Source organism: Phocoena phocoena, chromosome 2 (assembly GCF_963924675.1).
Source record: "Phocoena phocoena chromosome 2, mPhoPho1.1, whole genome shotgun sequence".
NCBI lineage: Eukaryota > Metazoa > Chordata > Mammalia > Artiodactyla > Phocoenidae > Phocoena > Phocoena phocoena.
Window position 1 is genome coordinate 34,928,642 of NC_089220.1, and position 15,845 is coordinate 34,944,486.

The following is a 15,845-nucleotide window of genomic DNA, read 5'->3' on the forward strand; positions in this document are numbered from 1 at the left end:
AGAATTTAAAGTGCAAGTTGAGGGTTGATATAGGGTATATGCTTTTACATCCCGCAATTAGATTCTTTGAAAATCAGCAATGTCAGCTCCAAGATTTCTGAGTTACAACTGAAATCTTCACACAAGGCAAGAACTTCAGCACCAAAAGAAAAGAACAGCGCATCTTGTAATGGGGGGGCGGGGGAGGGTCCCTTCCCTGCAACTGGTTTAGACTAGTTTCTCTATCGCAGGGGCTTTCAATTAGGAAAATTCAATAAATCACCATTAACATCTGGAAACAATATCAGAGAAAGGCGACCCAGCTACTTAAAAGACAGGAAGAGGTACCATGGAAATCTTTTTCATAAAACTCAGCAGCCAAATTAAGCTTTGCATTTTTTATCTTACCAAGAGAGATTTTTTTCTACCTAACAATAAAAGCAAGTCTCATTCAATTCAGTTCCTTCTCGAGCACCGTCTCAACCTGTCAGAATTTGACAAGGGAAAAAAATTTTAAAGTGTGTGTGTGTGTGTGTGTGTGTGTGTGTGTGTGTGTGTTGGGGGGGGCGGGAGGTGGGAGGAGAACACCAGGATTCCCGTCTACCTCGCTTCTTTTTCCGAAATCAGCAAGTCCTGGATTTCCTTCACTCCGAACTAAGCCCTCAGGTTCCAAATATAGTTCTTTAACCCCCACCTCGCCACTCAATTACACAGAAACCTTACCAACCACAGAACCATAGCAGAAACCCCTACAAATCGGCTTGCTATTCATCTCGGAAGTCATGCCCTGCAGCAACTGCCTGTCGCCGAACTGAGGGATGTTACCCAAATACAGCGCAACGGAATCAGACATGCAGAGCACACACGGCTTCCGAGAGGGAGGGAAACGCGACCCGGGAAAAGTGCGCTCCTCAGAAGCCTCGGACCATCCCGGCGGGGGGCGGGGGGTGGTCCCCGAAGGGAGGGGAACAGAGGAGCCCGAGTGGGGGAATCCTTCCCTCTCAAGTAAAAAGGGCTGGATCCCTGGCCGCAGATAACAGTCTGTCCCTCTAAGAAAACGAAGAGGCGGGCAGAGGGCCCTTTGCTTGGGAAGGAGGAATGCAAACACTTTCCGAGGTCCGGGTGCAAGCCGATCCCCCACCTCCCGAGGGAGACGAGGGGTGTCCCGTGAGTGGCTGAGGGGATTCCCGGCTCGCGAGGGGCAGCTGGAGGCGGAGCAGAGTTTCGCCTAACGAACACCCGTGTCGGCTCCGGCCGGTGCCCCGCGAAAGCACGCCTAGAGCAGAGCGGGGCCGCCCGGGTGGGGGGAAGGGAGAGGAGGGAGGGGGTGGAAATGGGATTCCCCCCTCTCTGGGACCAGCAGTAACGGAGGAAGCGCGCGGGCCAGCCGAGAGCGGCGTGCTCCAGCCTGCGGAGCCGGGATCCCGCCGCCTGCGCTGGCAGCAAGGAGCCCCGCAGCGGCCGCCACACCGGTCCCTCTGTCCCCAGGGGCCCAGGACTTCGGTTGCGAAAGCAGTGGGACCTGACATCCCACGGGGTCGGCCGCAGCTCCCGGGGGACCCCGCGAGAACACCCCAACCTCCAGCAGTTCTCAACGGTTGTAAAACGTCCGCCCCCCCCAGTCCCCTTCCTCAGCCTCCGCTCCTCCCGAGGCCACAGAGAAGGGTCACCACTGGCGAGAAGCCTGAGGCAAGCCGGGGACAGCAGCCGCGGCGGTCCTGGACTTCCTCCCGCGATTACCTGTGAGGACTCCGACCCGGATTTGATGGTCGTGGTTAGTTAGGATCATTCCCTCGGTCGCCATGTTTCCCAGCGCAGTCACCGCACTGACGGGAGCCGGGAAAAGCCAGAGCCCGGAGCGCGCGGGCCGGGAGCGCGCTCGCCTCGGAAAGCGCGAGAGCGCCTGGGAAGCGCGAGGCAAGCGCGAGGCGAGCGCGAGGCGAGCGCTCGGCGGCCTGAGCGAGTGAGAGGCCGGGTCCCGAGGGCGCGAGTCCGCGGGGGGAAGTAGGCGGAGTCAGGGCGCGCGACCCGGAGTCCGGGTCCGAGACAGCGAGCTGCCGGTGGGTTACGCGGTGGCTGCTGAGGGAGAGCGCGCGGAGGCGTAGGAATGAGGCGGGAGAGACTCCTGTCGCTTTTGCGGAGCGCGAGACCCAAGGCCGCTGGACGGCAGGAGACTGAGGGGAAAGGACAGCACAAGCTCGGGAGGTCGCGGGGGCGGACGCGGGGACAGGGGCGGAGCTACACCGCGAATCGTGGAACTCGTGGCGACTAAGGGGAGGAGTAAGAACTCGGTTCCGAGGGCTGGGAGCGGGAAGGAGCCGGCGCAGCCCGATCAGAACCGGCGAACGCTCCTGGGCGCGCGAGTAGCGCGGGATTGGTTGGGAGAACGCGGGTGCGCGCGAGACGTGAACGCTGCCTCAGCCGAGCTCCAGACAGAAGCAATCTCCTGCCGAGCCCGGCGTTTGTCAGCTACTTGCGGCGGCTGTTGGGGCGGCAAAGCAGCTCTCCCGAGGGGAAGAGGAAAGGCTCCAGGGACCCTGGAGGTGCCTTAGAAAGCTGCGTGGGTGGCAGAACCGCAGCTGCTGTGACAGCCCGCGGTTGGCGAGGAAGGAGGTATCCTATCCTGCCTTATCTTCCCGCTTGCCGCCCTACCGTAGGATTTCCCAAGTCCAGGTCCAAGTCTGTACCTTCAGGAGGATCCTCACTAGCGAAGCTTAGGAGCCTGCGGCAGAGCATCTTGAGGAGAGATAGCTGGCTTCTCTTTCTCCCGCTGTCGCATGGTTTTGTGGCATCAGGCTTCTTCGCTAAAGGCTCTGCTTTTAGGTGAAAAGCACCAATCTTAGAGAATGAGATTAGAGAATGTTCCTCCCCCCGAGCCACAATCACAAACCTGGAAATAGAAGCCCGGTGGTGGCAATTTTCATTTCAGTTATTTGTGGGATATGAGGTTACCATGAAAATAGCTTTTGTTGCCACTTACCTTCATGTGTCTTTCATAAAGTGTGATATGAATCACCTGTGGCTATTTCACATGGGTTTCTTAGTTCCTTTCTTTCTAGCCCTTTCAACTAATGAATAAAAAACATATACACACACATGTATATGTATTTTTTTTCTCAGCTTTGGTAAAACCGGGAAGCATACAAATGAAAAGCAAAATGTCAAAAAAAATGTATAATCATCATTTGTATACAATTAAAATCTCAGTTTGATGGTTATGTTTTATTGTGCCAACGAGAACGTGGACTTACTCTCTAACTGAAGAGTCACATTGTTATGTATTTCATCTTAAATAATGGGAGTACAAAGGAGATGATGGGTGGAATTGAGGTGGGAGAAAATTGATAAGTAAAATTTCTTTTGAGTATGTGTATTGCTAGTATTTTTGACAGTGGATTTAAAATTGAAGCCAGATCATGAACCCACCTCCTATAATAATCTATCACCATAGAGCCTGAGAGCCAATGGATTCTTAACTAGTTTCAAATGAGAGATATATATGTGAAAGTGTGTTTTCTTTATTTCAAACTAAAGATGAGAAAATGGTTGGTTACATTTCCTTTCTATCTTTATTCCCTCTAGCGCCCCCAAATTTGAAATGATTTTTAAATGTCTTGAATTTTCCGAGAGATAAATTCTAATTCTGCCCACTATAGGTTCTGTAAACGTAAATGAATTGGGGTCTTTTTCTTTATCGTTTATATAAGCTGGTAGATAAGCACCCTTTCAATTTACAATATTCCGTTATTATTCATGGAAAGAAACTGGCACTTTTGTTTCACAAATAACAGAAAACAAGGGACTTTCTGTATCTATAAAAGCAGCAATGGTGAAATTCATTAAAATTTTCACTCGGGACTTCCCTGATGGCGCAGTGGTTAAGAATCTGCCTGCCAATTCAGGGGACACGGGTTCGAGCCCAGGTCCGGTAAGATCCCACATGCCGCAGAGCAACTAAGGCCGTGCGCCACAACTACTGAGCCTGCGGTCTACAGCCCGCGAGCCACAACTATTGAAGCCCACATGCTGCAACTACTGAAACCTGTGCTCCGCAACGAGAAGTCACCGCAGTGAGAAGCCCACGCACCGCAACGAAGAGTAGCCCCCACTCACCGCAACTAGAGAAAGCCCGCGCCCAGCAACGAAGACCCAATGCAGCCAAAAATAAATAAATAAATAATAAATTTATAAAAAAATTTTTAATTGGGAAGGGTGAAGATGAATTAAGCCTTTTTAAAGTATATGGAGGTTAGTTTGTTAAACCTGCTAAAATTGCTGAAAAGAAGTAATGTTAATAGAATTAAACTGGACAATTATAATAGATGCTTGTCTTTCAACAACTTTCCTCAAGTATATTCATCTCAACTGAATTTAGGAAGCTCTAAGAAAATTTACACAGGAAAAGCCTAGTGACCTTGCTGTCTGGTGGGACTTTTTGTTTTACTGCTGGTTATTGAATGAATATTGCAGTATCCACATGCTTTTTAACTCCTGTTACCATGTGACATTTCTTCAGAATTCATCTGGGAATCAAGTGTTACAACAAAGAAAACTTTCTGGAAAGTAGGAAGAGAGTAGCATTTCCAAAGATTGATAAATGTCTCAGGAACATATTTGGGGGGGGGGAGAAAGTGGAAAAGTTCAGAGTTTGTATATAAAGCATTAGAAGTGCCCAGGGATTTATTCTCTCCATTCCTGAGATACTAATAATGAAAATTGAGTTTACACTGAGAACACAAAAGATGGGTAAACATTTGGCTGTCATAATGACTTTCATTATAAAGATGAAAGTTTATCAGTAGAAGTGAATTACTCAATGAAGGACAGTTGAGTTTTTCTGGTACTGGTATATTTACATTTAGTCCTCCTAGTACTTTAGTTTTCCTGTGGTTAATCACACTTTCAATATAAATAAGGCCAAAGTTTACTGGCTTTTCTGAGGTTAGACTCTCCTCATTAGCACTAGATGTAAGCAAGAACAAAGTTGGTAATGCATTATTCTTCCACTAAGGCTTATTCTACTCTTGCCTCTTTCCTGATTGGCTAATAGCCACAACTGAGTGGATTACAAATGGGTGCAAGCCACATTTTGAATATACTTAATGCCACTGAATTGTACACTTTAAAATGATTAAAATGGTAAATTTTGTTTGGTGTAGTTAGCACAATTTTTTTAAAACTGGATGTAAGGTGAAGCTCTGGTTGATTTTAACATAGTATTTTCCCCAAAGGAAGGGTGATAGAGTTAAGATGAACTTTTGACTGACTGAATCAGGCAAGGTGTTAGTTCCTAGGGCTGCCATAACTAAGTACAACAAACTCAGTGACTTAAAACAACAGAAATTTTTTCTCTCATGGTTCTGGAGGCCAGAAATCTAAAATCAATGTGTCAGCAAAGCCATGCTCACTCTAAAGTCTCTTGAGAAGAATTCTTCCCTTGCCTCTTTCTAGCCTCCAGTGGTTGCCTGCCATCCTTGGCGTTCCTTGACTTACAGTTGCATCACTCAGTCTTTGCCTTTGTCTTCACATGGCCTTCTTCCCTGTGTGTATTTTTACTTGCCCTTCTTCTAATGATACCAGTCATTGGATTTAGGGCCCATATTAATCCACTATGACCTCATCTTAACTAATCACATCTCCAAAGACCCTATTTCCAAATCCAAGGTTCTATGTGGATGTGAAATTTGAGGGGACACTATTCAACCCAGTACAGGTGGTAATAGATTACATTACTGTGTAAACATATAAATTACAAACTCAGCCTATTAGAAAAGAATGTTCAGAAGTTTCTCTAAAAGCTAGATTTAGGGACTTCCCTGGTGGCGCAGTGGTTAAGAATCTACCTGCCAATGCTGGGGACACTGGTTCGATTCCTGGTCGGGGAAGATCCCACGTGCCGTGGAGCAACTAAGCCCCTGCGCCATGACTACTAAGTCTGCGCTCTAGAGCCTGCAAGCCACAACTACTGAAGCCCACAGGCCTAGAGCCCATGCTCCACAACAAGAGAAGCCACTGCAATGAGAAGCCTGCACACCACAACAAAGAGCAGCCCCCGCTCAATGTAACTAGAGAAAGCCCGTGCACAGCAACGAAGGCCCAATGCAGCCAAAAATAAATAAATACTTTTTCAAAAGAAATAAAAAGCTGAGATTTAGAAATTAGACACATTTTTAGAGAAAATACAGCTCTATAGAATAGAGAATACTGGGGAAATTTAAAATTTTTGACCTAAATAGCCTAATGCTTTCCCCCCAGAAGTAGTTTTCAAAATTAGAAATTTCCAAAGTCTAATAAGATAAATTTAGTCAGTCCTACTAATGAAATTGACATTTTGGTTTTAGTTCTGATGCCCTTGTTATCTTTTAGTAAAGTGGAGCTGAGCCACGTCAATTTCTCATGGAGTTTTATGACACTTATTTGGGAACAACTAGGACAATGTTTTCCGATGTCAGCCATGTTTATTAAAATTAATTGAACTTTTCCTTCCTTGGGCTTTTGATATTATATTCTGCTTCCCAGATTGCTGCTTGAATAATTTTGTGCCACAGTCCTTTGTATTTCTCCTCACACTTACTCTCTTCCTCTGAGGTCCCCAACTGGAAATCCAGATGAATGAGGCTGTTTTTGGTTGCAAGTGACTGACGCTAGTTTAAGCCTAAAGGAATTCATTGGCTCACGCAGCTAGGAAGTTCAGACATGTATTGGCTTCTGTAAGCTATAATTTAGATGAGTAGTTTTCGAGTCCATCTAGGGACACCGGGAGACTCCAAGATCTTTTCAGAGGGTCTACACAGTCAAAAGTATTTTCATACTAATACTAAGCCATTATGTGCCTTTTTCCTCTCATTTTCTCATTAGATACAGTAGAATTTTCCAGAGGCTACATGATGTGTAGTGATGTCATCACTCTGATAGCTAATGGAATGTGTGTTTGTATATTCTCATATTTTAAAAATTTTAATATAGTAAATATCAATAGGTATAACCTACTTAAACAAAAGCTCTTTGGAGTCCTCAATAATTTTTAAGAGTGTAAAGGTGTCCTGAGACCAAAATCTTGAAAACCACAAATTTAGGTCATGGAGAGTGATGTGAGGTGAGAACTCCACCAACCCTAAAAGGTCTCTCCCCTAGAATCTCCAGAAAGGAACACAGCCCCGCTAGTACCTTGGATTTAGCCCAGGAAAAGTCCAAGCTACAGAAAGTTTTTCTAGGTTTGACCAATGGGAAGCAGCAGATGCCTATAGGAGGGAACAAGAATGTCTGAGTCGTGTGGATGAAAGGCTTTTGGTGCTCCAGCCAGGAGTCAGGGCTCTGCCTCTGAGGTAGGAGAGCCAACTTCAAGACACTGGTCAACAAGAGACCTCCCAGCTCCACATAATATTAAACGGCGGAAATCTCCCAGAGACCTCCATCTTAACACCAGCACCCAGCTTAACTCAACGACCAGCAAGCCACAGTGCTGGACAACCTATGCCAAACAACAAGCAAGACAGGAACACAACCCCACCCATTAGCACAGAGGCTGCCTAAAATCATAATAAGGCCAAAGACACCACAAAACACACCACCAGACGTAAACCTGCCCACTAGAGAGACAAGATCCAGCCTCATCCACCACAACACAGGCACTAGTCCCCTCCACCAGGAAGCCTACACAACCCACTGAACCAACCTTAGCCACTGGAGACAGACATCAAAAACAGCGAGAACTACGAACCTGCAGCCGGCAAAAAGGAGACCCCAAACACAGTGGGATAAGCAAAATGAGAAGACAGAAAAACACACAGCAGATGAAGGAGCAAGATAAAAATGCACCAGACCTAACAAAGGAAGAGGAAATAGGCAGTCTACCTGAAAAAGAATTCAGAATAATGATAGTAAGGATGATCCAAAATCTTGGAAATAGAATGCACAAAATGCAAGAATCAGTTAACAAGGACCTAGAAGAAATAAAGATGAAACAAGCAACGATGAACAATGCAATAAATGAAATTAAAAGTACTCTAGATGGGATCAGTAGCAGAATAACTGAGGCAGAAGAACGGGTAAGTGACCTGGAAGATAAAATAGTGGAAATAACTACTGCAGAGCAGAATAAAGAAAAAAGAATGAAAAGAACTGAGGACAGTCTCAGAGACCTCTGGGACAACATTAAATGCACCAATATTCGAATTATAGGGGTTCCAGAAGAAGAAGAGAAAAAGAAAGGGACTGAGAAAATATTTGAAGAGATTATAGTTGAAAACTTCCCTAATATGGGAAAGGAAATAGTTAATCAAGTCCAGGAAGCACAGAGGGTCCCATACAGGATAAATACAAGGAGAAATACGCCAAGACACATATTAATCAAACTGTCAAAAATTAAATACAAAGAAAGCATATTAAAAGCAGCAAGGGAAAAACAACAAATAACACACAAGGGAATCCCCATAAGGGGAACAGCTGATCTCTCAGCAGAAACCCTACAAGCCAGAAGGGAGTGGCAGGACATACTGAAAGTGATGAAGGAGAAAAACCTGCAACCAAGACTACTCTACCCAGCAAGGATCTCACTCAGATTTGATGGAAAAATTAAAACCTTTACAGACAAGCAAAAGCTGAGAGAGTTCAGCACCACCAAACCAGCTTTACAACAAACGCTAAAGGAACTTCTCTAGACAAGAAACACAAGAGAAGGAAAAGACCTATAATAACGAACCCAAAACAATTTAGAAAATGGCAATAGGAACATACATATCGATAATTACCTTAAATGTAAATGGACTAAATGCTCCCACCAAAAGACACAGATTGGCTGAATGGATACAAATACAAGACCCTTATACATGCTGTCTACAAGAGACCCACTTCAGACCTAGAGACACATACAGACTGAAAGTAAGGGGATGGAAAAAGATATTCCATGCAAATGGAAACCAAAAGAAAGCTGGAGTAGCAATTCTCATATCAGACAAAATAGACTTTAAAATAAGGACTATTAAAAGAGACAAAGAAGGACACTACATAATGATCAAGGGATCGATCCAAGAATAAGATATAACAATTGTAAATATTTATGCACCCAACATAGGAGCACCTCAATACATAAGGCAAATACTAACAGCCATAAAAGGGGAGATTGACAGTAACACATTCATAGTAGGGGACTTTAACACCCCACTTTCACCCATGGACAGATCATCCAAAATTAAAATACATAAGGAAACACAAGCTTTAAATGATACATTAAACAAGATGGACTTAATTGATATTTATAGGACACTCCATCCAAAAACAACAGAATACACATTTTTCTCAAGTGCTCATGGAACATTCTCCAGGATAGATCAAATCTTGGGTCACAAATCAAGCCTTGGTAAATTTAAGAAAATTGAAATTGTATCAAGTATCTTTTCTGACCACAATGCCATGAAACTACATATCAATTACAGGAAAAGATCTGTAAAAAATACAAACACATGGAGGCTAAAGTATACACTACTTAATAATGAAGTGATCACTGAAGAAATCAAAGAGGAAATAAAAAAATACCTAGAAACAAATGACAATGGAGACACAACGACCCAAAACCTATGGGATGCAGCAAAAGGAGTTCTAAGGGGGAAGTTTATAGCAATACAAGCCCACCTTAAGAAGCAGGAAACATCTCGAATAAACAACCTAACCTTGCACCTCAAGCAATTAGAGAAAGAAGAACAAAAAAACCCCAAAGCTAGCAGAAGGAAAGAAATCATAAAAATCAGATCAGAAATAAATGAAAAAGAAATGAAGGAGACGATAACACAGATCAATAAAACTAAAAGCTGGTTCTTTGAGAAGATAAACAAAATAGATAAACCACTAGCCAGACTCATCAAGAAAAAAAGGGAGAAGACTCAAATCAATAGAATTAGAAATGAAAAAGGAGAAGTAACAACTGACACTGCAGAAATAAAAAAAATCATGAGAGATTACTACAAGCAACTCTATGCCAATAAAATGGACAATCTGGAAGAAATGGACAAATTCTTAGAAATGCACAACCTGCCAAGACTGAATCAGGAAGAAATAGAAAATATGAACAGACCAATCACAAACACTGAAATTGAAACTGTGATTAAAAATCTTCCAACAAACAAAAGCCCAGGACCAGATGTCTTCACAGGTGAATTCTATCAAACGTTTAGAGAAGAGCTAACACCTATCCTTCTCAAACTCTTCCAAAATATAGCAGAGGGAGGAACACTCCCAAATTCCTTCTACGAGGCCACCATCACCTTGATACCAAAACCAGACAAGGATGTCACAAAGAAAGAAAACTACAGGCCAATATCACTGATGAACACAGATGCGAAAATCCTCAACAAGATACTAGCAAACAGAATCCAGCAGCACATTAAAAGGATCATACACCATGATCAAGTGGGGTTTATTCCAGGAATGCAAGGATTCTTCAATATACGCAAATCTATCAATGTGATAAACCATATTAACACATTGAAGGAGAAAAACCATATGATCATCTCAATAGATGCAGAGAAAGCTTTCGACAAAATTCAACACCCATTTATGATAAAAACCCTCCAGAAAGTAGGCATAGAGGAAACTTTCCTAAACATAATAAAAGCCATATATGACAAGCCCACAGCAAACATCATCCTCAATGGTGAAAAACTGAAAGCATTTCCACTAAGATCAGGAACAAGACAAGGTTGCCCACTCTCACCACTCTTATTCAACATAGTTTTGGAAGTTTTAGGCACAGCAATCAGAGAAGAAAAGGAAATAAAAGGAATCCAAATCGGAAAAGAAGAAGTAAAGCTGTCACTGTTTGCAGATGACATGATACTATACATAGAGAATCCTAAAGATGCTACCAGAAAACTACTAGAGCTAATCAATGAATTTGGTAAAGTAGCAGGATACAAAATTAATGCACAGAAATCTCTGGCATTCCTATATACTAATGATGAAAAATCTGAAAGTGAAATCAAGAAAACACTCCCATTTACCATTGCAACAAAAAGAATAAAATATCTAGGAATAAACCTACCTAAGGAGACAAAAGACCTGTATGCAGAAAGTTATAAGACACTGATGAAAGAAATTAAAGATGACACTAATAGATGGAGTGATATACCATGTTCTTGGATGGGAAGAATCAACATTGTGAAAATGACTCTACTACCCAAAGCAATCTGCAGATTCAATGCAATCCCTATCAAACTACCACTGGCATTTTTCACAGAACTAGAACAAAAAATTTCGCAATTTGTATGGAAACACAAAAGACCCCGAATAGCCAAAGCAATCTTGAGAACGAAAAAAGGAGCTGGAGGAATCAGGCTTCCTGACTTCAGACTATACTACAAAGCTACAGTAATCAAGACAGTATGGTACTGGCACAAAAACAGAAAGATAGATCAATGGAACAGGATAGAAAGCCCAGAGATAAAGCCACGCACATATGGACACCTTATCTTTGATAAAGGTGGCAGGAATGTACAGTGGAGAAAGGACAACCTCTTCAATAAATGGTGCTGGGAAAACTGGACAGGCACATGTAAAAGTATGAGATTAGATCACTCCTTAACACCATACACAAAAATAAGCTCAAAATGGATTAAAGACCTAAATGTAAGGCCAGAAACTATCAAACTCTTAGAGGAAAACATAGGCAGAACACTCTATGACATAAATCACAGCAAGATCCTTTCTGACCCACCTCCTAGAGTAATGGAAATAAAAGCAAAAATAAACAAATGGGATCTAATGAAACTTCAAAGCTTTTGCACAGCAAAGGAAACCATAAACAAGACCAAAAGACAACCCTCAGAATGGGAGAAAATATTTGCAAATGAAGCAACTGACAAAGGATTAATCTCCAAAATTTACAAGCAGCTCATGCAGCTCAATAACAAAAAAACAAACAACCCAATCCAAAAATGGGCAGAAGACCTAAATAGACATTTCTCCAAAGAAGATATACAGAATGCCAACAAACACATGAAAGAATGCTCAACATCATTAATCATTAGAGAAATGCAAATCAAAACTACAATGAGATATCATCTCACACCAGTCAGAATGGCCATCATCAAAAAATCTAGAAACAATAAATGCTGGAGAAGGTGTGGAGAAAAGGGAACACTCTTGCACTGCTGGTGGGAATGTGAATTGGTTCAGCCACTATGGAGAACAGTATGGAGGTTCCTTAAAAAACTACAAATAGAATTACCATATGACCCAGCAATCCCACTACTGGGCATATACCCTGAGAAAACCAAAATTCAAAAAGAGTCATGTACCAAAATGTTCATTGCAGCTCCATTTACAATAGCCCGGAGATGGAAACAACCTAATTGCGCATCATCAGATGAATGGATAAAGAAGATGTGGCACATATATACAATGGAATATTACTTAGCCTTAAAAAGAAACGAAATTGAGCTATTTGTAATGAGATGGATAGACCTAGAGTCTGTCATACAGAGTGAAGTAAGTCAGAAAGAAAAAGACAAATACCGAATGCTAACACATATATATGGAATTTAAGAAAAAAAAATGTCATGAAGAACCTAGGGGTAAGACAGGAATAAAGACGCAGACCTACTGGAGAACGGACTTGAGGATATGGGGAGGGGGAAGGGTGAGCTTTGACAGGGTGAGAGAGAGTCATGGACATATACACACTAACAAACATAGTAAGGTAGATAGCTAGTGGGAAGCAGCCGCATGGCACAGGGATATTAGCTCGGTGCTTTGTGACAGCCTGGAGGGGTGGGATAGGGAGAGTGGGAGCGAGGGAGACGCAAGAGGGAAGACATATGGGAACATATGTATATGTATAACTGATTCACTTTGTTATCAAGCAGAAACTAACACACCATTGTAAAGCAATTATACCCCAATAAAGTTGTTAAAAAACAAAACAAAACAAAACAAAACAAATTTAGGTCATGGCTCCATCCCAAAACACTAAGGCAAAGGCAATAGCATTTTCTAATTGGTTGGCCTCAGTCATGTGTTCACCCAGAGGATCAGGATCAGATGAACCCCTACCAAATAGACAAAGATCAAGGGTACCATATGTAAGGCTAGTGCCTTGACAGATTAGTAGTTAGTCAGAAAGGGTTTTAACTGAAATGTCAACTGAGACTTAAAATTGTTTCTGGTGATAAAAAGTTGAAAAGCTGGATACTTCCATTAAGGCATCTGAAGTAGCATAACAGTTGGGAAAATAAATGCATAACCCCCCCCACACACACACACACAAAATCTCCTATCTCTCTCTACCATTACTCTAGATTTTAATCTTTTCTGAGGGCTTTAATTTATACATTTGCTATGACCCACATTGTTTCATGTTAATATTCAGAAGCTAGAGAAGCTCTTCCCTGTGTGTCCTGACAATTTACAAATGTACAAGGTCACCACTTATTTATATGGCTGCTTACCTGATAAAAGAAGGAAACCAGAAACAAAAAAGTTTTGTTTCTAAAGAAAGCACTGGTTTTTCTCCCTCCTTAATTCAAAGAAAGTGTAGACGAAAGAGGAGGAGGACAGTATTTGCTAGAAGAGGAAGGAATTATTGGATAAGGGAAAGGAGAATGAGATTTATTAAATGGAAAAGTAACATTAAGTGTCCAGAAACTATTTAATTTCTTAAAAGGGCTCTGTTTACAAGGCCTTCAGTTTTTAGGATTCAGTATACACAAGTAAAGAAAAAATAGTCCCTGGGACTTCCTTGGTGGCATAGTGGTTAAGACTCCGTGCTCCCAGTGCAGGGGGTCCAGCTTCGATCCCTTGTCTGGGAGTTAGCTCCTACATGCATGCCGCAACTAGGAGTTCACATGCCACAACTAAGGAGCCCATGTGCCACAGCTAAGGAACCCGTGAGCCGCAACTAAGAAGCCCTCCTGCCACAACTAAGACCCAGTGCAACCAACCAAATAAATAAATATTTTTAATAAAGCAAAGAAAAAATAGTCCAAAACTTAACCACTGACATGGATTAAGTTTAAGTGAGCTTTTTAAAAAAAAAAAAAAATTATTATTATTAATTGGTTTCCATATAATCAAAGCCCAACTACCCTAGAAAAATAGTTTTGTCTCTATAAAAGCAACAAAAAATTATTTTGTTAACCTAAGTAACCTCATTTTCTCCCAGGTTGACTAATAATTGGAGGAAGTATGGTCGATAGGAATGTTTATACGGTAGTTTAGCTTAAAATGAACCTGCAGTAGAAGTTTGAAATGTTAAAAAGCATAAATGAATTGGTGAAGGAAGCAGAGATGATGGATTTTTCAGTTGTGCTGAAAAATCTCATTTTACCATGTAATAATTACATTTCATATTTATCTGTGTATCACCTGCTGTGGGATTGATTGGGTGCAGAGCGTGAATCCCTTTCCAACACAGAACCTTGTTTTCTTCCCATTTCCTAATATTTGATGACTAAATACAGAACATGTAAGGCAATAGAGACTTTGAATTGCTAGCAGTGCGGGCTACTCCCAAGGTACCAGAGGGGCTGTTAGAAATTTGCCTTGCCATGTAACAGCTTGCAGAAGCCTCTGCCTATAAAAGGAGACACCAGCTAACCTGGCCAGAGTTCACATAAACAATATTAAAGCTGAATTTTTCTGCCTGGATCTAAAAGAGTAAAGCGAAATGTTGCATACTGTCCCTTGTCCCCTTTGATGACTGCAATTCTAGATTAAAGCTGAAAATAGCAGACTGTTGTTGTTGGCCTTATTTCATTTAGGAAAGAAGTATGACAAACATTACAAATCACTTTGTGGTCATTGCAAAACAGCAACTTTTGGGGGTGAAATGTTAGCAAATATTCTTTGAATAGCTAGAATGTCAAGGTAAAATAAATGAGATAAGCCACAAAAATAGTACTACCTAAGATTATGGTTATTAAATGTTTTACTGATGGGATAGAGTTTTCCTCAGTTGAATTTAAAATTGAAAAGTATCTCCCAAGTACAGTCAAGAGTATCAGTGATTTTATTCTGAGAGAAACATAACTGGAATATTATGAGTATAAATAAAATTGTAATGTTTCAGTGCCATAAATATTTTCTGATTACTCATTCAGTTTTGCTAATAATTTGATTCTGAGATGGGAATGCCCTATAGACATATTCCAACCATATTGGAAGGAACAGCCCTCCCTGTAATTTAAACTAATATTGGATTTATCAGTGATTCTCTTGGGAGTTTGGGTATCTTGAATGAGTCTCTGATCTGTTGGGTAAGTTGACCGAATAAATTTGTACCCACAAAGCTGAGATCCATATTCTGGACTTATCAAAATGCAGACACCCAGGCATAGCCAGCCAATCTAACTGATAACTTTGCACTGCCATATAGGTGAAAGTCGGAATCCAATGTGAAGTCTTAAAGACAGTAGAAAAAAAGGCTATAATATTTCAGTTTTGTGCTTTGAAGAAATTGAAAGATTTGGAACATTTGAGGGAAAGGTGATAAGCCTTATAATAATGAACATACAATTTCAGTACTTTAGAGATGGCAAATGGTTCACTTTTTAAGAAGTTATACATCTCTGCTAGCAAGTGAATTGTTTATTTCATGCTTTGGTTAACAAAAAAAAAATGGGAAAAAAGGTCAGATACTCATCTAAACACATTTCAATGGTAAAAACAAACAAACAAAGACCATGATTTTAAAACATTTGAATGGTGTTCTTTTAATCCAATTTTTAAAAGGGGAATCAAAGGCCTTGTGATTAAATGATGTATTCCAGATAGTCAGTGGTACAATCAGATTTTATTTTCCTGATTTTTGTTCTCATTGCTCTGTCTAATCCAATTGACTTGGAAAATCTTTCAGGACTGCTAAAGCACAGAGGGCC

At 41.6% G+C, this 15,845-nt stretch overlaps 1 protein-coding gene across 8 annotated transcripts in view; it reads right to left on the bottom strand.

The window, feature by feature from the left end:
• Positions 1 to 1,891, bottom strand: part of GPHN (gephyrin) — a 624,681-nt gene extending 622,790 nt beyond the window's left edge. For 7 of the 8 annotated variants that reach the window (XM_065872425.1, XM_065872422.1, XM_065872423.1 and 4 more), the window contains exon 1: positions 1,720 to 1,783. In XM_065872425.1, the coding sequence (XP_065728497.1) occupies positions 1,720 to 1,783 (64 nt within the window). Of the gene's footprint in view, positions 1 to 1,719 lie in introns of all 8 variants that reach the window. The other variant, XM_065872421.1, reaches the window with a different exon arrangement.
• Between the last annotated feature and the right edge of the window lie 13,954 nt (positions 1,892 to 15,845).